Raw genomic sequence first — 25,665 nt, forward strand, 5'->3', positions numbered from 1 at the left:
GATGTGGCAGAATGTTATTTGCTCTGATGATGACAAGGAGTGACAAGAAAAGGCAATTTGCTATTGGCTGCAGGTGGGGGCAATGAGGGAGGCTTGCATGTGTTTGTAAGATATAAGGAAAGAAGCAGTTGAGAGGGAGAGAATACACAAGGAGGAAACATGGATAGAGTGAAGGTCCAGAGGAAAACGTCAGTTGGATGCTCCTAGCCATGGAGAGCAGGCTGTGCGGATTGCTCATTTCCTTGGAAACAGCCAGTGTGCAGGCTGTGGACATACAGGTTTCATAAAACCTTACCCAATTATTACAGCTTTAAGACGTTACTACTCCCACTTTACAGATGAGGAAATCGAGGCCCAGATACATCAAAGCACCCGCCCAAAGCCAGACATACACAGAGGAAGAAGGCAGGGTGACTCAGAGACGGAGTCACAGGGAGGACATTAGCAGGTCCTATCAGATCGCCTCTTTTATCAGTGTAACAGGAGGGGGTGTTTTCTCGTGAGAGGGTGAGTTAGGGTGGGAACCTCAGGGCGTTCCTTAGTGTGGTTGTGCCTTAATGTATCCCCTGTAAAGTGGGGAGAGTACTGCCTTGAACGGTCGTTATGTGGGTCGATGTGAGTGGAGAACTTAGGATCCAGCACACAGCGCGTGCTCAGTGAGTAACAGCTTCCAGCCTTCCCCTGTGCCCACAGGTCAGGGCTCCACAGGAGGGGGGAGGGGTGCTGTGTGCAGAGTTTAATTGGGAAATGATCCCAGGAAACGCGTCTGAGATAGTAAGGAGTGTGAGGGAAAGGCCATTAAAGAGTGGGCTCAATCCACCAGGAACATCTGAGGACGCACATACATGCCCTGCGGCATTGTTCCACTTGGGGCAGGAGTCGAGACCACTCGTCTGCTCGCTCCTGCTCGTCTTGGATGGAGGGTGGCCCCTGGCGCTCTAAATGCCTTCCTCTGACAGGTCTCCCTGTGCGACCGGCAAGCCAGCTCTCAGGAGCAGGAAGGCAGGGCCAGTGACGATGGCGGCTGTCAGTTCACCTAGCACAGTGGTTGGCAAACTCATTCATCAACAGGACAACGATGGAAATTTCTTTGGAGAGCCACATGTTTTAAACTTAAACTTCTTCTAACACCACTTCTTCAACATAGACTCGCCCAGGCCATGGTATTTTGTGGAAGAGCCACACTCAAGGGGCCAAAGAGCCGCATGTGGCTCGGGAGCCGCAGTTTGCAGACCACGGACCTAGTGCAACTGCAGGTGAACTCGGGTGCGGGAGGGCATTCGGGGTGGGGTATCATCAGCACCTGAGCCCACTGGAAATCTCTGCCTTCACGAAGGTAAACAAACCCGGCCAGGTGGCCCCAATCCCCGCTCTAGTCAAAGCCAGCACCGGGCAGCCGAGCCATGACTCCCGTGGGCGTGGCTTGCGGTGAAAACAGTGCTTCAGATGATGCTCTTCTGGTTCAAGGTCATGATCCAGCTCCAGGGCACACATCTGTCATCACTAAGCCCGTGGCTGCCTTTGCAGTGATGAGCAGAGCATCTACTCCCCAACCCTTTATTCCTCCCCTAACCACACTCCCCGCCCACATCCCCTCCGTATGACAGGCAGAGAAAGAGCCTAACAGTTATATCCCTGAGAAAATCCCTTCCCATCGGCACAAGCGGGGCAAGCCCATTCACAGCCTCCAGTCCCAGATGCCCCTGGGGCAGTTACTGTTCCCAGTAATGTCCATCCCGACAATGAGCCTGCGCATCCAGGAGACCTGGGACCCAGTGGCCTCCCCGGAAGACGGGTAAGGTGTCTCCCCTGAGGAACGACCCCATTGTCCTGTGCCCTGCCTGCACCTCGATATGGAAGCGTGCCCAGCAGTGTGCCTCCTGGCCCTGGGCAGCTCAGCCCCAGGCCAGGGGGGTCAGCAGCGAGGGGAGGAGGAAGAGACACAATTAGAGGAGGGCCAGCACAGGTCCCGAAAGGCCTCTGGAACATTACAAAAACAAAACAAAAACAACAAAACAAGGTCATTTGCTTTGACCGAGTCAGACAGGAAGTCACCGCGAGGCCTAGGGCAGAGGGGTGACAAGATCTGACCTTTGCGAACTGGGTTCTCTGACTTTTGTGTTGAGACCCTGAAGGAGGCGAGGGCAGGAGTAGGCAGGTTGTCAGGAGTGCATTGTCACTGACAAACCCATGCAGGTGAAAACCAGATGGTTGCTTGAGGCTGGAAATTGAGGGTGGGGGGTGAGGAGGGTGGGGTGGGGAGGTGGAAGGACTGGCTATAAATGGCCACAGAGATCCCATCGGGTGGCAAAAATATTCTCCAACTAGACTGGGGCGATGGTCGTCTAACTTGTCAACTTTAGACAGTCATTGAATTACAATGGGAGACGTTAACAGGATACAAATTATACCTCAACACAGTGGGTTAAGAGAAGATCTCACGTGGCCGGCGTGGCTCAGTGGTGGAGTGTGGACCTATGAGCCAGGAGGTCATGGTTCGATTCTTGGTCAGGGCAAATGCCCAGATTACGACCTCAATCCCCAATGGGGGAGTGGGGGGGAGGGTGTAGGAGGCAACTGATCAGTTAATTCTTTCTCATCATTAATGTTTCTATCTCTCTCTCCCTCTTCCTTCCTCTCTGAAATCAATAAAACTATATTTAAAAAAAAAAGATCTCTATGGCTGATATAAGGTACCAAGAGTAGTAGCAGATGACAAGCTAGCAAGAATTTCAGAAGCCCAGACAAGGAAGACCAACCTTGAACTTGGGTGGGTATGAGCAGAAGGAATCTGACTGTGCAGGCTCTTCTAGGCCCAGCGCTGGCATATTTTCTGTAAAGGGCCAGAGTCAGTATCTCGGGCTTGGTGGGCCATGGGGTGTCAGTCCCAACTACTCAACTGGGCTGTGGTAGCACAAACAGCCTCGGAGAACACACAAGAATGGGTGCGGCAAGGTGCCAATAAAACTTTATTTGTAAGCATTGGAATGGGAATTTCAGATCATTTTCGCGTGTCACACATACTGTTCTTTCTATCTTTTCCACCTACACCCATGGAGCCATGAACACAGGCATCGGGGTCCAGGCTCGCCGCCCCTGCTCCGGGCACCTGCCAGAGGGACCAGCGCTGCCTCGGCCCCCACGCCAGGGGCCGCTTGGCTCCCAGACCTTTCGGACAGGAAAGGGAACTCATCGCTCAGAGCCCCTGCCTGCTCCTCCAGTTCCCGTAATTACCGTGGGGAGCGCATTCCCAGCCCACGCTGAATCGCCGCTTTGTCATTCTGCTCACGATTCCATTCAGCCCCCAGCACCGCATTTTTCTCCAATGAAGTTGATCCTGTTTCACCTCCCTGAGTTCTTGGTCGGACTATTATTACATTCTCCCCCCCCACCACCACCAACATCCCCCAGGACTTAAAGCAAAATTATCAAGGCTTTCCCCACCCCGCCTCCTGCATCTTTCACTAAGAACTCATATAAGCCCTCAGCTCTGCCTGAGCCGCTAATCTCTCTGGCTGCTGAAACCCTTTGAAGCTGCTGATCCGCTCAGGAGACAGGTAAGTCATGCACTATGGATGCTCCAAAGCCCCCCGGCTCCCTCTCCTCCCGCAAGAGTAGAGCCAGCGGAGAATGCATCTGCCACTGACCCCAACTCTGGGCTCCCAGATGCTGAAAGATGAGCAGGAGATCTGGGCCTTTCTGTCACGCAGTATCCACATGACACTCATCTGAGCCTTTGTTTCCTCAAATTAGAAAATAAGGGTAGTCAGCCCGGCCTGTGTGGCTCAGTGGTTGAGGGTCAACCTATGACCCAGGAGGTGACAGTTCAATTTCCAGGCAGGGTACCTGCCTGGGTTGTGGGCTTGATCCCCAGTGTGGGGCGTGCAGGAAGCAGCCGATCCACGATTCTCTCTCATCATTGATGTTTCTCTCTCTCTCTCTCTCTCTCTCTCTCTCTCTCTCTCTCTCTCTCTCTCTCTTTCTTTTCTCTTTCTCTCGTTCTCTCTCTCTTGTTCTCTCTCTCTCTCTCTCTCTCTCTCTCTCTCTCTCTCTCTCTTTCTCTCCCCATTTCTCTCTAAAGTCAATAAAAACGTTTTTAAAAATAAAATAAGGATAACCACAACCAAGTAGGGCTGCCTCAGGGACCAGTGGGAGGCCACATGGAAAGTCCCTGGCACATCCGATAGCCAACCAACTTTAGACTCTCCACCTCGTTTCCACATCCACTGTCTTTGAGAAGCAGAACTGTTGCTGGGAAGGGGGCTGGCCCCGCCCGGTCTGCCTGGGGCGGGAAAGACCTCCGCACAGCAGGAATCCAGGCGGTTGGGGAGTCTGTTTATGAAAGCTGGGCGCGGTGAGACAGCGAAGGGCCAGGATAGAAGGAGCCACCGGAGGACCCAGGCCCGGCTGCTCTGGCTCTCTGGCCGTCAGAGAAAGGGGGGCCTTGGAGGCAGGTTCGTGGGGGAGTCCATTGCTCTCCTGGTTGCAAGTCTCCTGGGGCCCCTTAGAGGTTAGGATTTGCAGCCTGTGGGGCTGGGGAGGGGAGAGGGATGGTGCTGGGGCCTCTGTCCGGGGCTTTTAAGGGTGGGGATGGCAGCAGAACATTCCAGGTGTGCCCTTTCAGGGTCGTGTCCTCCGCTGATTGGTCGGCGCCAGGGCGGTCATTAGTCATTGCAGCTGGCCCTGGCCCCGCTCTCCTGGATGGGCTGCTTTTCTGGGCCCAGGGCTGAACTACAGCTGAGGCCTAGATGTTAGCTCCAGGGAGGTGACCGGCCGGCCGGATCTGGCTGTAAATTGCTCGGCCAGTCTGTTCAGCCACCTGCCTCAGTTTCCCCAATCCACACAGCAAGGCATTTCTTCCTATGCTGCCTCAGAACCTCACCCAGGCCTGGGTCAACCTATGACCCAGGTTGTCTGCCAGGCCTGAGTGTGCAGTCTGGGCTGCCGCTCGCCTGTGGAAGGACCCTGGGCCAGTGGTCTGGCACCCCGCATCCCCTGGGTCCCTCAAGGGAGGAGGAAGCTGATACTTAGGCTGAAGGCGGCTGCATGAACTGTCCAGACTGTAGGGGTGTCGAACTCAATCAGAGAAGGGGCCAAAATCTAAAATCCAGCCTAAATCGCGGGCCGAATGGTTTACTGAACAGTCATAAACTGACAATGTTAACCAGAAATGTGAATTTAAAATGAGTGGAACAATCTTTTCCTTAACAGTGCTGTTAACCAACTCACATGCTATCAAGGATTTGGCCCGCGGGCCTTGGGTTTGACACATGTGGTCCAGAGTCATGCACTGAGAGCAGTAGTTCTCCCCGTGGCGGCCCAAAGAAGACAGGACATGGGTTCGAGTCCCCTCTCCGCTGGGCTTTGTGAGGAGTCTGTCTGACGGGCACCTTCCCTGGGCTGTACCGTGTGGGGAGGAGGGCAGGGTCCTCGGCGGCTAACGTAACTGTGGCTGACGACCACCCTTGTGAACGGAAGTAACACAACGTGAAGCTCCAGGTTGTTGCGCCCCCGTACCCCCAAACAGGGACCTACTGTGAATTCATTTCATAGGATTTTGGGGCCAATTCTTGGCTCCTCGGTCACAACAGCACTTTGCCGCCCTTCTTCGGGGAGTGTGATTGAATGCCTAGCTCCGTCCAGCCACCAAAAGGTTTTGCAATAATAAGTCTGTTTTCCTCAATGTCAGACCCATTCCTGGCCATCAAAATGGCGCTTCGATGGGCGGGGAATAGAGTGAAATGTGGTGGAAAGGACACAGACTTTAGCATCTGAGGGGCCTCGGTTCAAATCCCACGTGTCCCACGTAGGAGCCCTGTAACCAGGGGGCTTCCCATCTGTCTCTGGGTTCTTCCCTGATGTCATCGGAATCTCATGTCTCTCGCAGAGGGTGATCGAAAAGGTAAAATGGACAAAGGAGTGGGGAGGGGAGAAGGAAATAAGAGAGGATGCCTAAAAGTGAAGGCCAGCGTGGCATCCGGACGAGACACCAGTCCTTATCTCCCACTCATTAAAAAGCAACTTAAGTGTTTATTAGGATGTCTCAGCAAAATTCCCAAGGTGGGTCCATCCCGATGGATAGCAGAACTTCTTCACAGATGTTCTTAGCCTGCCATGAAGATGCTCCGTTCCTAAGTCGCTTTCCTCAACCCCACTTCCTCTGCACTTTCCTCCCTCCTCCCCCTCCCCCCAGTTTGCCTTCCAGATCTGTGTCATTCTCCACCGATGGCAGGTGCCTGCTCTTTTCAAATCACGGCTGAGCAGGCTGGGTGCTAAGTGGGAATTGCACGAATCCTGACACACGGGGATTCTGTGGCTGTTCAGCGATGAGAAGCGTCAGACAGCATTCGGTGTGGTGTCTGGCACCCAGGCAGCGCTCAGCAAATTGTCACCATTATTCGTATTAGTCTCAGCTCTGCCACGTTCCCTGTCACGCTGATGCTGATTCTGCACAGCAAGTCCCTGGAGGACTGTGGGGACACAGAGCTGCAGCGAAGGCAAGGAAGCCTGAGCACGCACACACGCTTGTGTGTCTAATGTGTCCGAGGCAGCTACGATGCTGCATGTGGAGAGAAGACCCATCTAAACAGCCAGGAAACCATGGACTAGACACCAATCCCCCTTCTGTGCCCGGATCTCCTCCCGTTACGTGGGGCCGCATGAGCACTTCTGGTGTGGGCTAGAAATAGAAGTGAGTGTGCCGCTGCCCGCCAGAGTATTTCAGAGTTGGTACACAGGCCCGGTTGGCGGGGCTCAGTGGCTAGAGAGTTGGCCTGCGGACTGACGAGTCCCGGGTTCCATTCTGGTCAAGGGCACATGCCCTGGTCCTGGGCTCGATCTCCAGTTGGGGGCATGTAAGAGGCAGCTGATCAATGATTCTCTCATCATTGATGTTTCTCTCTCTCTCCCTCTCCCTTCCTCTCTGAAATCAATTTAAAAGTATTTTTTAAAAAGGAGAGAGAGAGAGATGGTACACAGTCTTCCGGCTCCCTCCTCTCCACTGCACAATAAATCAATGACTACGGCGGCCGCAAGGGCCCGAGGGAGAATTACAAGACCCTGGAGCCTCCGGCAGCCAGGGTCCCTGAGAGACCGCGTGGAGTGCAGTCTCTCCCCAGTCTGCAGTGACTGCGGACCACAAATAGGAAATGAACTTTTGTTATCGAATGCTGCCAGTGAGTCTGTGGAGTTCATTTGTTACCTCGGCATACCCTGCCCTATCCTAACTATAAAGAGCCTTTTCAGAATGTATTTCTAGTGACTCCCGGGCGATGTTCTCAAGGACGGTCTGAACCAGCGTGGACGGTGCGCCAGCGGCTTCCCCCGCTGCCTGCTCACCCCCAGGCGGTCCGTCCAGAGCACCCCAGCATGCCGGGCCTCCGGGAGCGCGGCACCCCCCAGAGGCTGCGCGTGGGCCTGGCCTGTGTCCTGTGCCTCTGGAACACAGGTGGGTCCGGGCGGAGGTCAGGAAGCGTCTGGTCTGGGTGCTGAGCATGGGTATTCCTTGTGCTTTACAGGCTGGCAGCCGCCAGCATTTCAGGTCAGAATCCTCAACATGTTTGGCCAAAATGGCAATAGCAACGACCCCATCCCTGGTTTTGTTCCCTGACTTTTTGCAAGCGAGTGCCACTTACGCCACAGAATTATCTTCCCTGTCACTGTTCCCGCTCCGGCCCGAACATCGTCTCCTCTGTCCTGGGCCTCCAAATCAGCTCCCAGCTTCTCCTCGTCTCTCCATGATGCATTCTGCACTCGCCCGCCCGCCTGATCTCATAAATCTCCTTGTATCACCCTCCATGCTCCTCCTTCATTTCCGTCCCCTCCAAATAGTTACGCCCACTTCTCACGTCCTTTACCCGATGGACATGACTGTCCCCCACACCTTGGCTACTTCCTGCAACCCCCCCACCTCCTTCCTCATTCCCTGAGTCCCATCCCTGTTGGCCTCTTTCACGTCTTTAAAGTCACTCTCCTGTGCATCTCTGACGCTGGGCACCTGCTAGCTTGACATGGAGCAGCCCCTCTGCCAGTTAACCTACTGGCGTCCTCTTCCGCCTCAGGACTAGCTGATGCCACCTCCCAGGGGATGCGCCTGTCACTGAGATCACATCAGGTTCCAGTATAAGCCTCATGGTTCATAGTAATGTCCGGAGTCTGATGTCCGCCTTCCCACCCGGAGTTTAAGATCCATAAGGGGTGGAGTCTGTATCCACTTATCATCAGACGACCTTGGCACCTGACACACACAATGCCCACGCAAGCCCAGGTGCTGGGTAACATCACCAATCTTTAGCGCTATCCTAGCGATTAGATAAATATGTGATGACTGAGCAACAGAACGAACAAACAGCATGTGGGATTGTCAGCAAGCTGCTTCCCCGGTCCAGATCAGAGTGTTCTCGCCTTTCACAGGAGTATTTTGGATTCGTTCTCTCTGAGGTCATGTCTGGGTGATAATTTTCCTGATGAAAACTCTTTTGTTTTAGTGGCTGCTGTGAAAGGAGAATCCAAGAAGGAAACAGTCCCAGCCTTCCCACTGACGACAGGTAAATGGGCAGGTGCTTCTCCCAGCACACTCTGTCTGCAGCAAATGCCGTGGCTTCTCTGAGCCTCAGCTTCTCCATCTGTAAAATGGGGATTGTGTCTCTATCCCAAGCTCTGACAGTCATAGGCACGGTTTCTATGAGTTGCTCATTGCTTTATGGCTCAGGGGACTCCTGGGTCCCCGTGATCTCATTAAACCCACAGAGACTGAAGTTCTATGAGCGATGAAAGATTTCACAATGGGAGGCATTATAATACGCCGCCGTCGTCACCTTTGAAATAAGTCCATATTTCTTTGCCTTTTTTTTCTTTTTTCTCTTTTGGTGTCTGGGCAGGATGGTGAATGCATTCCAACACTATGGACATGTTTGAGTCAGGGCTGGGGAGGCAGGGCCACCAGCCAGGCGTGGGCATCAGGAACAGCGCTCCCCTTTGTCAGGGGCCTCGGCGCCCTCCCCCTCCAGGGAGTGCTGGACAGGATGCTTGTAGGATGTTACAAACTGTGAGGCTGTGCTCCCGCCCGGCCATCTGAGTCCTAAACGCTCGCATTGCAGGGTCCGGGAATGAGGACGCCGAGAAGGAAAAGGCCCGGGCTCTCCTGGCTGCGACAGGTAACGGGGCCCGGATCCCGGCTGTGACACGGTAGCTCGGGAACACACAAGGCCTCAGCTTCTCTGGGCCTCGGCCTTTCCAGCTCTGGAATGGGCGTAGGCACTTACTCCACCGGAAGGCGCCGTGGAAAGTCATCACTGGGACTAGAAGAGGAAATGCGTATGAGTGACAAATGCCAAATGAGTGACAAATATGAGTGACAAATGCTGAATGAGTGACAAATATGAGTGACAAATGCCAAATGAGTGACAAATGCTGAATGAGTGACAAATGCCGAATGAGTGAATGGCATCTCACCCCAGGCAATAGCCTTTCACATCCGGCTTTCCTCACTTCCATGCTTGGGGTCCTTCTCCAGCCCCTAGGCCCATGGCCGGCAAACTGCGGCTGGCGAGCCACATGCGGCTCTCTGGCCCCTTGAGTGTGGCTCCTCCACAAGATACCACTGCCTGGGCGAGTCTATGTTGAAGAAGTGGCGTTAGAAGAAGTTTAAGTTTAAAAAATGTGGCTCTCCAAAGAAATTTCAATCGCTGTGCTGCTGGTATTTGACTAATGAGTTTGCCGACCACTGCCCTAGACCAGGCTGGGTGCTCAGACAGAGGCACCCACGGCTGGGTGCTCAGACAGAGGCACCCACGGCTGCATCGCTCCCTGGTTGATGCTCCTCGCGTGCCGTGCACCTGACTCTCCCTCCTCCCACCTGAGTCACAGGGAGCTGGAGATTCCCTCCTTTTCCTTCGCCCATTAGCCCTCACACCGGGAGTGTCTATTGAATGATCCAAGAATGACTGATGCCTTGGCTTTGCAGAATTTCCCTTGACCTGTACTTCTTGGATGCCACAAACTGCCCTGTGGGCAAGTGGCCTAATACTGTGAAGGCCCCAGGCTCCCAGCTCTAGGAGGTTGGTCCTGACCCCTTCCTTCCGGGGGCTCAGTGTGCAGGTTTCTCTCTCTCTCTGAGCCTCGTCTCCCCCCCACCCACCCCACCCACCCCCCGAGTAGGGGGCGGGGCAGGCGAGTCCCAGCATCTCCATCAGAATTGCTGCCTGTTCTGTGAAAGGTGCCTGTCAAGGCCCCTTGTGGCCCCAGGAGGCCAGAATCTCCAGCAGCAACTCGGGATCGGCCTTTTCACACGGTCCCCAGCGACTCTCACGGTCACCGGCCTGAGGGTCGTGAAGTGCAGGCCTCCAGGCCCCGTGGGCAGCGAGAGGCTGGGGTGGGGGGCTCCCGTTCCCCAAAGAGGAGGCACCTGAGCGGTGAGGAAGCACTTCTCTTGCAGAGCTGCCTGCGAGGGCGGTGGACCTGTCCTCCCTGAACCTGACGGAGCTGGTGAACGACATGCTGAACAGAGCCTTAAAAGGTAAGCTTTTCCGGCCCAACCAGCGTGGCTCCGTGGTTGAGCACCAACCTATCACGGTTCGATTCCTGGTCAGGGCACAGGCCCGGGTTGCGGGTTTCATCCCCAGTGGGGGACGTGCAGGAGGCAGCTGATGAATGATTCTCTCTCATCATTGATTGTTTCCATCTCCCTCTCCCCTCCTCTCTGAAAGCAATAAAAATACATTTAACAACAACAACAAAAATGTAAGTTTTGCTTAAAAGCACCATCCAGGCCGGTCTCGGCCTTGGACCAGCTTCGCCGCTGGACTCTGTGACCTGGGCACATGCGTGTGCCAGCTCCCCTTGCTCAGCGTGAGGCTGTGTTGCCCTGGCTAACTCGGGACGGGAGGGAAACACCCCAGTGAGGGCCCTAGTCGGTTTAGCTCAGTGGATAGAGCATCAGCCTGCAGACTGAAGGGTCCCAGGTTTGATTTCGGTCAAGGGCATGTACCTTGGTTGCGGGCACATCCCCAGTGTGCAGGAGGCAGCGGATCGATGTTTCTCTCTCATCGATATTTCTGACTCTCTATCCCTCTCCCTCCCTCTCTGTAAAAAATCAATAAAATATATTAATAAATAAAAGAAAGAAACACTCCAGTGAGGGAGGGTTGCCAGCACGTTAGAGCGGGCCTGTCCCTCACGCCACAGGTGCCTAGTTTCCGGTTATGACTGCCTCAAGAGAGAATTGTCCTAGATCCAGGACCATTCATTCAACAATTATTTACTGAGCACAGAAAATACAGCCAAGTGACATGTATTTTTGCACTTTTATTTTATTTTTTAAGTTACTTTATTATGTGTTCTCTGCATTCTTAATTTCTATTACCGGTTTGCGAATCTGTTGTTGTTTGTTTTGGTCAGTAGGCGTGTGTCTTTCTGTATTCCCATGTCGTTGGCAGATAGTAGGAAGTTCTTCTCCTTGCTCAGCATCACGTCCTACAGCTCCTTCGCCTTCCACAAGCTGTCCGTGGCTGTGTACAACAGTGAGTGCCTCGTGGTGGCCATGATAAAGAGCGGGGCGCCCGCAGGGCCGGGCGGTGTCAGGACCGCCGTGTGGACTCTCTCTTCACAGTCTCCAACCTGAAGACGGTGGACCAGGCCAAGTTCCCCACGCGGTACTGCTACTGCTTAAGCAATCGGACCAATGACCTGTCAGGTGGGCGGGGCTACCTACTGCTTAAATAATCAGACAAATGACTTATAAGGTGGAGGAGACTAGCTACTGCTTAGGTAATCAGACCAATGACCCGTCAGGTGGGCGGGACTAGCTACTGCTTAAGCAATCGGACCAATGACCTATCAGGTAGGCAGGACTACCTACTGCTCAAACTATCAGACCAATGACCTGTCAGGTGGGAAATTGTGGGGTGAGACAGGAAAGGTATTGCAGATCATGAAGAAGTTTATAAGAAAACAAATCAGAAAAACCATTACTCAACAATGTGGCCTTGCACAGCTCTTTGGGGTAGGCAGACAAGGATTTGGGGGAAGAGGGCAATAGAGGAGAAAGAGGATTTATAATGGTGGGTCCAAAAAGTTTTCTGCCTGCCTGAAATTAAGACTTTTTAAAATAACGAGTGGCATTTCTGTGATTGTTAATATTCTTCAAGTCACTGGTAAAATTGACTCTGAAACATCCAAATATAAAGTACTTTCCCCTCAGAAACGTAAACCTCCTCAATCTGTCTTGCAGATTTCACAGCCCTCCTGGTGGACATCATTGGGAATTCCACCAGCTACCTCACAGAGATTTTTAAGTCCACCTCTATCCTCTCAGGTGTGTTCATCTTAAAAATGCTTGGCAAGTTTGAGGTTTGGCATCTGCCACGGAGTGTAATCAAACCCAGTGGACTCCCCAACCCCTGCCCCAGCCCCTGCCATAGGCCAGGCTGCCAGGAACGTTAGTGGGACTAAGTACTGCTTAATTAACAAGTTTAATTTAGACAATGTGTCCCCTTTCAACCACCAGCACCTGAAGGTTCCATCTTCCCGCCAGGGCTATTCCTGGCTCAGGACATTGGAGGACGAATCCAAGGCTCAAAGTTGGGGGAAGTCTAGGCAGATTCAAGGAAACAGCTTCTGTTGGACAGCTGTGCTCCCATTTCAAAGATGAGAAAACTAAGGTTCAGAGAGGCTGACTATTTTGCTCAAGGTTATTCAGAATTCAGATTGAGATCTATATGGAGCCAAAGCCCATGTCTACCAACCGTGCAGCTGAGAAAGACATGGCTCATTTATAAGGTGGCATCCTATACCTCCGGGCAATTCCCCTGTAGCAAAGCACAGATTTAGCTAGCAGCTCAACACATGGGCTCGTCGGGAGGATGGTTTGATCCTCCCATTGTACAGAGGTTTGGGGACTTGCAAATTGCAAATAAGGGACTATGGGATGAGAATGTTCGTTTTATTTATTTATTTTTTTAAAGTTTACAGTTTCTTTTAAAATATATATATATATATTATTGATTTTTTTACAGAGAGGAAGGGAGAGAGATAGAGAGCTAGAAACGTCAATGAGAGAGAAACATTGACCAGCTGCCTCCTGCACACCCCCTACTGGGGATGTGCCTGCAACCTAGGTACATGCCCTTGACTGGAATCGAACCCGGGATCTTTCAGTCCGCAGACTGATGCTCTACCACTGAGCCAAACCGGTTTCGGTGAGAATGTTCACCGTTTTAAAGGTGGGAAAACTGAGTCCTGGAGAGGTCAAGCAGTTTGCCTTTGTTCAGGGCTGGTGTTATAATTGGGGAGCTGACTCCAGAAGCTGTGCCGGTAGCCATTTCATTATCTTGCACCGCACTCCCAGAGCCCCCCAGAAGAGCAGGGCCGCCTTCAGAGTGAAGACACAGCCCCAGTTCCCACAGCCCAGGCGCTGGGCAAGTCCAGCTTCATCTCGTTTCAGCCAAAGGCGCTGCAGCCTGGAGCTGTTGCTCAGGCTCAGGTGCTGCTGGTTGTCTTGCAGTGAGCCAGACCAACGCGTCCGACTGCATCTTCATCTGCGTGATGACGGGGAAGGCAGGTGAGTCCCCTTGGACGAGTCCTCTGAGCTGAGACGTAGCCGCAGCCCCCAGCAGGCGGGCCCTGATGGACCCTGTCGGTGGGGTCTTTGCAGGACGGAACCTTTCGGACTTCTGGGAGCTGGCGGAGAAATCTCCGGTCATCACTTACACCTTCACCAGCAGCCTGGCCGCTGCTCCGGGTGAGTGGAAACCGCTCCAACGCCGGCTCTAGAATCTCCGGACCAGGCTCCCTCTGGGCAAACGGAAGACGGAACGCTGCCCGCAGGGTTTTATTTCGCTATCCTGGATTGGAAAGGAGGGTGTTGCCATTTTAATTTTTGCAAAAGATCTAGCAACCTGGATCTTCCCCCTCACTTGTGCAACAAGCAGCTGGTGCTGAGTAGCTGCCGCCCTCATCCCCCCCAGGAGGGCCGCCTTCCTCCTGTTTGCCACAGTCCTCTCCGCTCCCTATTGCCTCGCGCTGGGTTTCTGACAGCTTTGCCTTCTGTTCGCTGTGCTGCTTTCCATGGCTTTTGCAGAGGCTGATGTTTTAGATTAATTCGCCATTCACGGAGAAACCGTCTTCTTGGTGATGCGTGGTGCTGGTCCGAGTCAGGTTTGGTCTCTGTGTTCTAAACATGTGCTGTGTGATGATGACCTTTCGTCCAAAGTGACACAAATATTACAGCCCCCAGGGGGACAGCCGAGGCTTCGAAGCTCACACCCACAGGCCAGCAGACACCGTCATGGACGAGCCCTCCACGCACAGCCCGGGGCACCAGCTTGTCCGCTCTGAGCGCCTCTCCCTGGGCCGAGGTGCCTGAGCCTTCGGAGCGAGAGCAGGCGGTGACCACAGTCAGGCTTTCTGAGCTCCTCGCCAAGGCCACGGCCACGGCCACAGCCAAACCGGGCAGCGTCTCTCCCGCCCTCCCAGGCTCAGGTAAGATTTCTCACCCTTTCTCCTGCCTGTTCCACCCTCCAGTGAATCCAGTACGGTGAGTTCCTAGGAGCCTTCACCCAGCACCCCCCAACGGGCATCTCTTGCAGACCTGAAATACGTTGAGCAAAAAGGCATTTATATTTCAGCAGAGCATTTAGCAGCGTCTCTCCTGGGATTCACACGAAGTGGTGAAATGCACTCGGCAGTGCATGGCGGGGGGAGGTTAACGCGCAGCTGGCTGCATCATGATGCCAAGAATATGTTAATGACGCTGCCAGTGTGCAAAGCCACTGCCGATGGTGGGCCAAGAGCGTCCTCCTTCCCCACCATCTCTGTGGGGAAGATATTATCGTTAGAGGCAGCTACTGTCCAGAGAGATGGCTACAGCCCCGGACTAATAAGGTGGCAAATCCAATAGGGTCTCGAATGGGGAGAAAGAAAAAAAAAAAAAAGTCAGGCAGCAGGAAAACAAGGACGGGAAAATGACTCAACTTATGAACTAGAAAGGTCCTTTGTACAGTAGCGGGCATCATGAGACACAGAACGTTACAGGGCGATTGCTAGAGGCCAGAGGAACGCTAGTGTTCCTCGCCGGGCTCCTCACCAGAAGTGCTGGCTTTGTGTACACAAAGCTACACAGCTTTCGTGGACGTGTTTTTAAAAGGCACATTTAAATCAACAAAGCACCATACCGTGTTCTGGCTAAGAGATCTGGATATTTTGAAGTCGGCAACGGTTCTCAGCTTTGAGATTTAAAACCTTCCAAGGGGATTTGTTTTTGTAAAACTTGAAAAAAAAAAAAAGAGTTTTAATTCCCACCATGGGAATGAACACGTGCGGATCGCTAGCAGTTACTCACAAGACCCGCCAGGGAAGACGTGTCTCCATCACCATCCTCTGACACTGTCGGTTGTCACTGTGGTCTCCATTTCAATGACAAAACTAAATGCCATCCAGTAACTTGCCCAGATGGTACAGCAGGAGCAGAGCTCACCCTCTGGGTGCCTTCACCTCGGCCCCAGCCCCTTTCCGCTATGACACGTGGTTGGAAATAATGTCAAGAGTGCCCGGGCGTCCCAAGGACTGGGGGATGTTTTTATGTGGGTAGTTGGGAAATTAACCTTTAGTTTGGTCCAGTTCCTGGTCATGTTTAAGTCCCTAGAGTATCTAGATTATGCAGGCGCTGTGCGTTTACGCTGAGATGACATTTCGGTGTCTTAGCAATTTTATACCCAAACCAAAGTGCCCAAGCACAGCAATGGCCTGTCACTGTGGCTTGCACAGCGACCAGGAGGGCGGCCGGCACTCCATGGGTGACAGACGGCGGGCTGGCCTGGGCATCCACACAGCCTGTGCCCCGGGCTCCGACCACCGGCGAGGACACCCCTGGAGGGCCGCCCTGGGAAGCGCGCTCCTCCGCAGCGACGTCGCCCGCAGAGGCCAAGGTCACAGGGACCACGGGGACCACAGGGACCACGGGGAGCCTTTGGGAGCCTCCTGCCGGGACACGCGGCAGCCCTTCCCGGACCAGCCTGGCCTCGGGTAAGTGAAGATGTTCTCCCCCAAATCCCCCTCTTTTTAAAATATATATATGTGTGTGTGTGTTTTATTGATTTCAGAGAGGAAAGGAGAGGAAGAGAGAGAGAGAGAGAAACATCAATGATGAAAATCATGGATCGGCTGTCTCCCGCACGCCCCACACTGGGAATCGAGCCCACAACCCGGGCATGTGCCCTGATTGCGAATCGAACCATGACCTCCTGGTTCCTAGACCCAGGTTCAACCACTGAGCCACGCCAGCTGGGCTGTTTTACTCTTTGCTGCGTCCTCAGTGCCCTGCCTGGCACCTGGCGGGGTAACCAACATTGGATGCCCAGGGCAGGACGGGTGGCCAGGGGCCCCTGCTCCCAGCCAGGCCTCCTGGGCCGTGCAGGCTCACCTGTCTCCCCTCTCACCCAGGAACACCCACCCCCGGCACACAGACTTCCAGTCCAACCAAGGCCCCAGCCCCCCGGTACCCACACACAGGTGAGAGCCCAAACCACAGGGAGGAACGGCTTCGGGCAGGCCCAGGGCCGGGTTGGGGAGGTGGCAGAGCTGGCTGTTGGACTTAATGGTTCCTCAGGGGGCTCTCAGCCTTGCTGTGAGCTACTTTCTCCCGTGAGCCTGAGTTAGTCACCCCCTCCTCCTTGGTCCCAGTTTCCCCATGGGTCCTGAGATCTCTTTACCCCTCAGGAGCTGTGATGCTCTGGGTGTGGGGTTAATCCTTCAGGCGCTGTGATGGTCTGGGTATGGAATGGTGAGGCCATGCTTGCTCCTTGCAGATGATAATCTGCGGCCATTCCCCGCTGGAGAGGAGCTGGCCCCGGGACCCCACCGCGTTCACGTCTCCAGTACGTCCCAGCACTTGTCTCTCTCATCGCTCTTGTTGGTTTGGGGTGAGGCTTTGTCTGGAGCGAGATGACGTGTGTGGAAGTGGCTCTGCACTGAGGGCTCCGGGTGGGGGTGGGGGTACTCAGCCACTGTTACGGAGTGAATACCGTGCACGTGGCGAGTGGGCCTTGTCCTAACCGGCTGATGTTAGAGGGGAAGGAGGACAGGATGACTCCAAAATTCCACCCCATGTTCTGGGCGCACTGACCTTTCTCTGTTGGCAAGGACACCCTGCCCTCCCCAGCCCTGCACACTTCCTCCTCGTGAACTTCCTGGCGAGGACAGCCTCCCAGGGGGAGGTTGGGGGGGGGGTGTCTGATCAGAGGCTCGGCCCCGGTTTCTGGGGTTTGTCCTGCAGGCCCCCCACTTTGGGGTGACCCCCCTCCTTTCTGTTGAGTGGTTTCCATGATGGAGGAGTGGATCCGAAGTGAGTCCCTCAGAGCGGCCTGAGCCCCAGGCCCCGCCCCGCCCAAGGGCCTTTCCAGTCTGGTTTCCTGATGCCTCTGTGTGTGTCAGTGAGGCTATATTAAACGCGGGCGCCTGCACAGTCTCCATTTCATATCACCCCGATCTGCCCAGACCCCGCTCTCAGCCTGCCGTGGACGGACTTACACACAAAGACGGGATTGTGCTGGCAGGAAATGGCAGCCCTCCCTTCTGGGCATCCACAGAAACACACCAGCAGGGCAGGTGGGGGGGAGGGGAGGGGCAGCTTTGAGAACACAAGCTGGCTATGTCTGCATCTTCGCCGTTACCTGCCGTGGGGTTGGCTCCGGCTCCCGGAGACCCTGTGACTGAGTGACGGCCGCCTGTCCTGTCCTCCCAGCATGCTCAGCTCCTGCAGACTCCTGCCCGTGCTTCTCTCATGGAGTCAGTTCAGCTCCTCGTTCATCTTTCTCTTTTCCTGCTGCCTTCGATTTTCCCAGCACGACCATCCTTTGCAAATAACCCTGCCTTCTAGTTCTACCTGTAGCTATAGCTATTGCTTTATTTGACCTATACTTACATACCTGTAGTTACTTATATAGCTCTATCATCTATCTATCCTCCATCCATCTAATGAGAAATCCTATATAATAAAAGGGTAATATGTAAATCGTCCCCTCAGGAGTTTGACTGATGTGCGCTGACCCCCAAGGGGCAGCACGGAACATGACAGGCGGCCAGCAGCAGTGGCAGGAGCTGAGGGAGCAAGGGGAGGGAAAGAGGAGGCAGGGAGGCTGGGAGGCAGGGAAATCTGATTGGCCCTGGTCACAGGCCAGGCTTAGGGACCCTTCCCATGCACGAATTTCGTGCACCGGGTCTCTAGTCTAAGTATAAACTAACAGGGTTCTGGCATTTTCCAGTATGTGATTCTGCCCATTCACAAAGGTCATCCACTCATTCTTCCCCTGGTTAAGTATGTATTGCGCTCCTCCTGTGTGCCAGGCACTGGGTTATGTCTATTCTCCCTCTCTCTCTGCGGTGGCACTGGAGGGCAGGTCACTTTTATCTTCATTAACCACTGTCAGTGAGTCCTTCTAGGAAACGGTGACTCTGTGTTGAGCCCAAATCTAGCTCATTCCCCAGCCCGTTCACTGTCTGCGATCCTGTGGAACGTTTACTTCTCAGGAGAACCATGTCTGGTCCCCTCCAGGAGCTGGATCCCCCTTGTCCTCCTCCAGCCCTCCGACCCCTCAGATCTGTCGCAGCAGCTTTATGGTCAATGGGGAAGGACGCCAGGCCTCCCTGTCTTTCTCAGCCTCCAGAGGTCAGGGCAGGGCCACCGCCATGGAGCTCAGAGTCTCACAAAGGGAGCCCCTGAGGACATTCTTGTTGACTCGACTGGTCTGGGGTTGTGTCTTCCAGGGTGTCCTCAGCAGGTCCTCAGAGACGGGCCTGTGACAGCGGGGCCCCTCCCCGGGGCCGCCCACAAGCTCACCCCCTGCCTGATGGAGCTGTGCTGGTTTTTCCAGCAGTGCCTCTGCGCGAGCCCAAGGAGGGACCCCAGGACAGAAGCTATGAGGTAACTGGGGCCAGAGGCTGCTGGGCCAGCATTTATGCGCGTCCTATTCCGCATGACGTCTCTGCGGAATAGGACGACAGACAGGCAACAGGGGCGCCTCAAGGAGTGGACTCCCCAGTGAGTTCTTTGCTAGTTTATCACCTTCTCAAGAGCCAGGATGGAACCTTATCCATTTCTGGCCTCCAGAGCCCCATGCAGAGCCTGACATAATAAATATACTAGTAGCCGAGGCCGGTTTGGCTCAGTGGTAGAGCGTCGGTCTGCGGACTGAAGGGTCCCGGGTTCGATTCCGGTCAAGGGCATGTACCTTGGTTGCGGGCACATCCCCGGTAGGGGGTGTGCAAGAGGCAGCTGGTCGATGTTTCTCTCTCATCAACGTTTCTAGCTCTCTATCCCTCTCTCCTCCTCTCTGTGAAAAATCAATAAAATATATTTAAAAAAAAAAAGAGTTTAAAATAAATAAATAAATAAATAAATAAATAAATAAATATACTAGTAGCTGAGCCAAGTGCAATTGAGGGGAGTCGAGTTGAATTCAACTATGTCCTACCCGATGGAATGTCAGAGGACTTTGGTCCTTAAACCCAGTGCCTCCGCCTGGTGAAATTTGCTAGAAGGTAATAACCAGAGGGCCTGTCCATCTAAATTACAGGTCTTCCATAAACCCCTAGTTGTCCTTTGCAAATGAGAAGGTTGACCCAAGAAAATTAGAAGGCAGACCCCGCTTTCTTTTAAGAAGGCCTAGGCGTGGCCATTCTCCTGCCCTGGGACGCTGGTGTCCTGTCCTGTCTTCTGGGATTTATTCTTGGCTGGAAACCCGGAGCCAAACAGCGCAGATAACACCGTGTTTCCCTGAAAATGAGACCTAGCGCATGGAAAAATAAGACAGCCCCTGAAAATAAGATCTAGTGCATCTTTGGGAGCAAAAATTAATATAAGACACTGTCTTATTTTCGGGGAAACAGGGTAGTTCTGCTCCCGGGCTGGGGTCAGTCTACCAGGTCTTTAATGCAACTTTCAGAGTCTACTCGTTCTACGCTTCAGCTCTTCCAGGCTCCGTGATCCCGGCTCTGAGCCTCAAGGTCAGGGTTGCAGCCTTTCCCCATAACCCCTTCCTGCCCTGGGCTTGGATCCTCTCAGGAGTGTGACTGTTTCCTGCACCCAGAGAGGGCAGTAAGCAAGATGCACAGGCCAGCCGAAACCGGTTTGGCTCAGTGGATAGAGCATCAGCCTGCGGATTGATTCTGGTCAAGGGCATGTACCTTGGTTGTGGGCACAGCCCCAGTAGAGGGTGTGCAAGAGGCAGCTGGTCGATGATTCTCTCTCATCGATGTTTCTAACTATCTCTCTCTCTTCCTCTCTGTAAAAAATCAATAAAAATGTATTAAAAAAAAAAAAAAAAGATGCACAGGCCTGTGGGTGTCAGCCCTCACGGTGGAGGCATTCCATCCACGGCGAAGGACAGTAGTATTCTTGCCTGTGCTGCCAGGCTGTGGTGAGAGCCAGTGGAGCGGAAACGGGAGAGGACGTTGAATGCTCCTGAACAGGCCGGGCAGCTGCCTCGGAGGCTGAGGAGAGACACCTGGGGTTGGCTGTGCCTCGTTCCCTCATCCGCTCTCATGCCAAGTTGGAGCCTCAGCACTTGCCTCCTTGATACGTTGTTGCTGTGGCAACCAAGTGCCCAGGGGCCACACCAGCTGTGGACCAGGCTTGACACGTCAAGGTTGTTGACCGAGGTTTGGAGATGTCTGAGGCCACATGCTCACAGCAAAGTACCCTGGTGGAGGTCATCATTCCATGCCACCCTCAGATCTTCTCTGCTCTTTCTCTGCCGTGTGTGTGTGATTTTTTTTTTTTTAGCATATCACTTTATTATTTTTTCATTTTTTTTTATTAAGGTATTATATGTGTACAAATCTTACCATAGCCCCCCCCCCTCATTCCCATACATGCCCTCTCTCCCCAGAGTTTTGCATCCATTGGTTATGCTTATATGCATGCATACAAGTCTTTTGGTTGATCTCTTATCTCCCCCATATCTCCCTCCCATCCCCGCTGTAGTTTGACAGTCTGCTTGTTGCTTTATTGGGGCAGGAGGACTGGCAGAGGAGGCCGACTGGCACATTTCCCATTCCCCAGAATGCCTTTCCAGCCCTCTTCCTGTAAATGCATTCTATGGAAGATACGGGCAGGAGATTGGCGGACAGTAGGATGGAGAAGCCAAGGGTTTTCTCCCCTTTATTTCCACTTTAAACAAGATTTCCCTGTTGGTTTCTTCTAAGTGCTTTGTCCTGATTCCCAGCAATGATTCCCTCTGCAACAGCTGGGTCCTGTGCCTCCCAGCTGGGCTGGCTCTCCATTCTTCCTGCGCAGTGGAACAGCAGTGGGTTCCGGCGTGGAGTGGGTGCTGTGAGTTCAAGTCCAGCCCTACCACTGAAAGCACTGTGTCCTGGGCAAATCCATTTGTCTCTGGGCCTCGGTTTCCTCCGTTTTAAATGGAGGGCGATAGGACTGGGGCCGTCTTTATGGCTAACTGGCTTGAGGAGTTACTTCCCAGCATGTGCTGGAGTCACAGGTGATGGAGATGGAAGAGAAATCAGGGAATGCTGAGCCCACCCTCCTCAGCTGAGGGCTGGAAGGGAAGTGGATTCCCAGAGTCCTGCAGAGAGCGAGTCACACGGCCCCCTGCCCCTTCTTCCCCTCCGCCCGCTGAAGCGATGTGCAGACCCCAGCCAGGAGCAGGGCATCCGGCATGGACTGTAACAGCACTGCTCCATCGCACACACAGACTAGATCAGCACTTACCGTGCACTGAGCACCTGAGACAGCCTGGCCCTGGTCAGGACCTTGGCAAATCCCCAAAAGTGCAGGTTCTGTTATTGCCTTTCGTTTACAGATGAGAAAGCTAAGGCCAGAGGATGAAGGAATCAGCTGAAGTCACACATCCTACTAGGTAGTGATGCTAGGCCTAAAAATAAGTCTTTCTGATGCCAACGTATCGATATAAGTGCTCTCCTGCTCATTCTGTACCTCTCCTCACACACCCTGTAGAGATGGAGAAGGGCTTCCTTGCTTTGGATAATTGTCCATTATGACTTTTTTTTAATAGTCCTCACCCAAGGATATTTTTTCCATTGATAGTTTTAGAGAGAGCAGAGGGAAAGATAAACAGAGAAAGAGAGAGAGAGAGAGAGAGAGAGAGAGAGAGAGAGAGAGAAATACTGTTGTGAGAGACAGACATTGATTCCTGCATGTGCTCTGACCAGGGCTGCAGATCAAACCTGAAACCCAGTTACATGCCCTTGATTGCAAATGGAACCCACAACCCTTTGGTGCAGGCCAACGCTCTAACCACTGAGCACACTGGCCTGGGCCATTATGACTTCTTAAAAATCCCAGTTGTCTCCTAACGGCCACAAGTGATAGTGATTGGTCTCAGCTCCGATTTAAACTTCCAGGTCCTGTCTTGAGTACTATTCCTGGTTCCTGAAGAATGCAACCCACATCTGCCAGAAGGCAAAGAGGCTGTCCCACTCGCACAGTGAGTACCTAGCCGGGCGGTGCCGTTACGGGAGAAAGGCATCGGGGGCAGGGTCTGGCGCTCTGAGTGTGTTTCCTGCTTGAGCAAGGGCCTGGGAACTCACCTGGTCATTGCTATTCTAGACAGAGTCCCGGACAAGCAAGTCACACTCAGATGCTAACATGGTCCAAATAAACGAGGCATGTGGCCCACGGGCCACGAGTTTGACATGCTTGGTCTAGGATGTTACTGATTCCTCTGCACCTAACAGTTTGGTATTTGCAATAGGTGTTATAAAAGCAAAAAAGCAGGAGTCAGGCAGATCAGGCACGGCTGCTTTCTGTGTGTGACTTCATTCTTCCCGAGCCCCAAGAAGCTAAAAGTGCAGACAAAGGAAAATATCAGACAGAAGACAAACCCCACAGACACCCCCACAGTCCTGACCAAAGCAAATGTACACAAGTCATTCAAGCAAAAGGGGCACCGCTGTGGCTGGAAGTGGGGTGACGGTCTTCTCCTTCCGATAGCAATGAAGCCCCGTTTGCTCTCAGTGTGCCAGGCGTCAGCTTTGTCTTGTCTCCTGTTCCTGCCGACAGAAGCGCCGATCTCGCCTGCCTGGTGCTCCAGCCAGCTCCTGGCCATTCTGTTGTGCCTCTAACAGCAGGGGACTCAGGTTTTCCAAAACCACGGAACCCTGTGGACCTCTGTGAAAAACGCCTTCCTAACGAAACGCAGTGTAAGCCAGGCGCTCACATGGCCCCGTCTTGGCGAAGTTTTACATTAGGAAATAAAACCCGTTCAGCCACCCAGCCCTTCCTTGTGGCTCTTAAGTAACGTCAAAGGAATACCATGACAACACTCTTCTTATTTGTTTGCCCTCCACCCCCTGTTTTCTCTCACTTCCTACCAGCTACCATCTCAAAGCCTCATCCAAGCCTATTGTCCACCTACCACTCAGCAGCTCCCCTAAAACCAAGCTTCCTGGCTCCCCCTTTGTGTCCGGCTCCTCTGTTTATTTTCATTTCCTTTTGCCTCAATACGTTCTTCCTTCTCAACACATTCCCTTGTTTCTCCTGCAAATCCATCTCCCCCTTCCTCCCCACCTTCCCCTTGTTAATCCTCACCTGAGGGTACTTTTCCCTGCGGTTTTTTAGAGAGAGTGGGAAGGAGGGAGAAACATCTACGTGAGAGAGACTTATCGATTGTTTGCCTTTCTCATACACCCTGACCGGGGCTGAGGATTGAACCCTCAACCCTTCAGGGTGTGGACTGGCACTCTAACTACTGAGCAACCTGTTTTCTGCAGCACAAAACCCAAGCCTTAAGAGTGGCACGTGGGGGGCTCAATAGTCAAAGGAGAAATCCCTTTCCCTGGCGCAGGTAGAACTGGGAAATCTTGCCAACTACTTATAATTGAACTAGTGTCCTGATGCACAGATTCTGGCACATGGAAAGAAAATTAATTAGAAGAAATATTTTCATATCACTATTCCTGTCTTGCTAATGAAAATAGGATTTTACTGAGTCTCCTATCTACCTACTCCAGGACTTCTGTGAGGATCAAATGAGATGAGGCATGGGAAAACACTTCACAGACATTTGGTTCAAGTGTAAAATGTTTGCACCTGGCGATAAAGCAAGAACTGTTCCTGGGCTGAAGGAGGCTAGTTACTAGGGAGAGGAAGTCAGGTGTTGCTATGTGATGTCGTTACCCGGCTCCCACCCTTTCTGGGCTGGGCTGGGTTGTGGGTTGCATTTTGCGCCATGGGGTCTTGGCAGCAGCGTTGGCTGTAATTAGTGGTCTCTCTCTCCAGGGTGGTGGCGAGGCCTGTGTCCCACTTGGGGGAAGCCAAGTGTTGGTTTGTCGGAGTCAGGTCCGTGGTGCCTTTTATTTTTAAATGGCCAGTGCGTGTCATGGCAGCGCCTGCCCCTGATGGTCAGTGTGCGTCATGGCTGCCAGTGGGTGGATGGACACTTAGCCTTTTATTTATAGAGATAGCTCTTCTTTTGTCCTCGTCACACTAAGAGCGGTACACAAACAACATGACATTTATGGGTCAGCACAGGAACGCGTTCAGATACGTTTTATGCAAAATGGGGAGAAGTGCAGGGACAGCCCGGCGTTAGAGAAACATTACTGGACAGAGAGCCGCTTGCGACTCAGCTTTGCTGCTGACGAGTCGGGGGTCTTGCCCGTGTTCCTTCTAATTGCACGGGGGTGCGTCCGGCAGCTCCCTGCTGGTCCCTGGCACACACTGCCCCTGGGAGGCTGTGCCCTCAGAGCCGATGGCACCTCCTTCTCGGCACTTGAGCTCCCTCTTCTTTTCTTTTTCAGCCTTAAAACAAAGATGTCTGGAGCACATCTGCAAGTCTGTGTGAGGCCCTGAGAGGACAGTGGGACCTGACCATCACCCAGCCACACCTCTCCCCCCGCCCCTGGCCCACATGGGCTGCATTGTCAGGACTCACCCCGGCCTCAGCTGGACCAGCGGTGGGGAACCTTTTCCGGCCCAGGGCCGCTCGGATGTGGGTTGCCTCATTGGAGGGCCATACACAATCGACAGTTTATAAATTAGCCTGCTGTACTGGTCAAGCATTTCATTGGCTCACCCCTAGTGCCTCAGTAGGGCCAGTCCTGATGATTCTGACAGATCATCAGCTGATTGGAAGCGTCCTTGGTGGAAGCAGCATTGCTTTCTCTCCCGGGAATCTGAGGAAAATACGGAAGGGGGAGGGCCGTCAGAAGCCTCACGGTGGATGCAGTCCCGCCAGCCCTCCTGCTGCCCCAGGTCACAGAAACCGGTCACTCTGTTCTGGGAACTTCCATGATGCTTTGCAGCCATTCATTCTGAGCCCGGAGCCCCAGGTCTCCCAGAGTTTAACGGGGAGCTGCCCCGCCCCGAGCGGAATGCCTTCTGATTGGGGGATGCCAGAGCAGTGTTGTGTGTGTGTGTGTGTGTGTGTGTGTGTGTATGTGTGTATATGTGTATGTGTGTGTATGTGTGTGTATGTGTGTATGTGTGTGTATGGCCACCAGCTGCCACTGATGAGGTAAACGAGGCAGGGCGGTCGTGGTCCCCTGTGGAAGGAGACTTGGCAGGTGCACGAGTGACATCATTAAACGGGGTTCTTCCTGGAGACGAAGGCGCGGGTGCTTTTCTGTGCGTTTCATTCCTGCCCCAAAGAAGAGCCAAGTGAGCTGAGGGAGAGAGGGAGGAGGGGTGGGGAA

At 53.4% G+C, this 25,665-nt stretch overlaps 1 protein-coding gene across 1 annotated transcript; it reads left to right on the forward strand.

Annotated features, from left to right (window-relative positions):
• The first annotated feature begins 7,368 nt into the window (after positions 1–7,368).
• HHLA1 (HERV-H LTR-associating 1) lies at positions 7,369–25,043 on the forward strand. Its single transcript, XM_045581590.1, has 16 exons — positions 7,369–7,447; positions 8,487–8,546; positions 9,099–9,155; positions 10,418–10,516; positions 11,436–11,519; positions 11,609–11,692; positions 12,230–12,313; positions 13,502–13,558; positions 13,652–13,738; positions 14,308–14,478; positions 15,763–16,020; positions 16,438–16,506; positions 16,803–16,871; positions 18,592–18,916; positions 22,375–22,457; positions 24,772–25,043. The coding sequence occupies exons 1-16, from the start codon at positions 7,369–7,371 to the stop codon at positions 24,813–24,815; spliced, it is 1,710 nt and encodes a 569-aa protein (XP_045437546.1). The 3' UTR covers positions 24,816–25,043.
• Positions 25,044–25,665: the final 622 nt, after the last annotated feature.

The sequence above is a fragment of the Pipistrellus kuhlii genome, unplaced genomic scaffold (genome assembly GCF_014108245.1).
Source record: "Pipistrellus kuhlii isolate mPipKuh1 unplaced genomic scaffold, mPipKuh1.p scaffold_m20_p_14, whole genome shotgun sequence".
NCBI classification, from domain to species: Eukaryota; Metazoa; Chordata; class Mammalia; order Chiroptera; family Vespertilionidae; genus Pipistrellus; species Pipistrellus kuhlii.

Excerpts from the sequence above, each read along its gene's own strand:
- HHLA1 (XM_045581590.1), top strand. The coding sequence starts at position 7,369 with ATGCCGGGCCTCCGGGAGCGCGGCACCCCCCAGAGGCTGCGCGTGGGC. Across the intron at positions 11,520-11,608 it reads GTCCGTGGCTGTGTACAACA|TCTCCAACCTGAAGACGGTG; the intron begins GTGAGTGCCTCG and ends CTCTCTTCACAG. Across the intron at positions 16,021-16,437 it reads CCGGACCAGCCTGGCCTCGG|GAACACCCACCCCCGGCACA; the intron begins GTAAGTGAAGAT and ends CCTCTCACCCAG.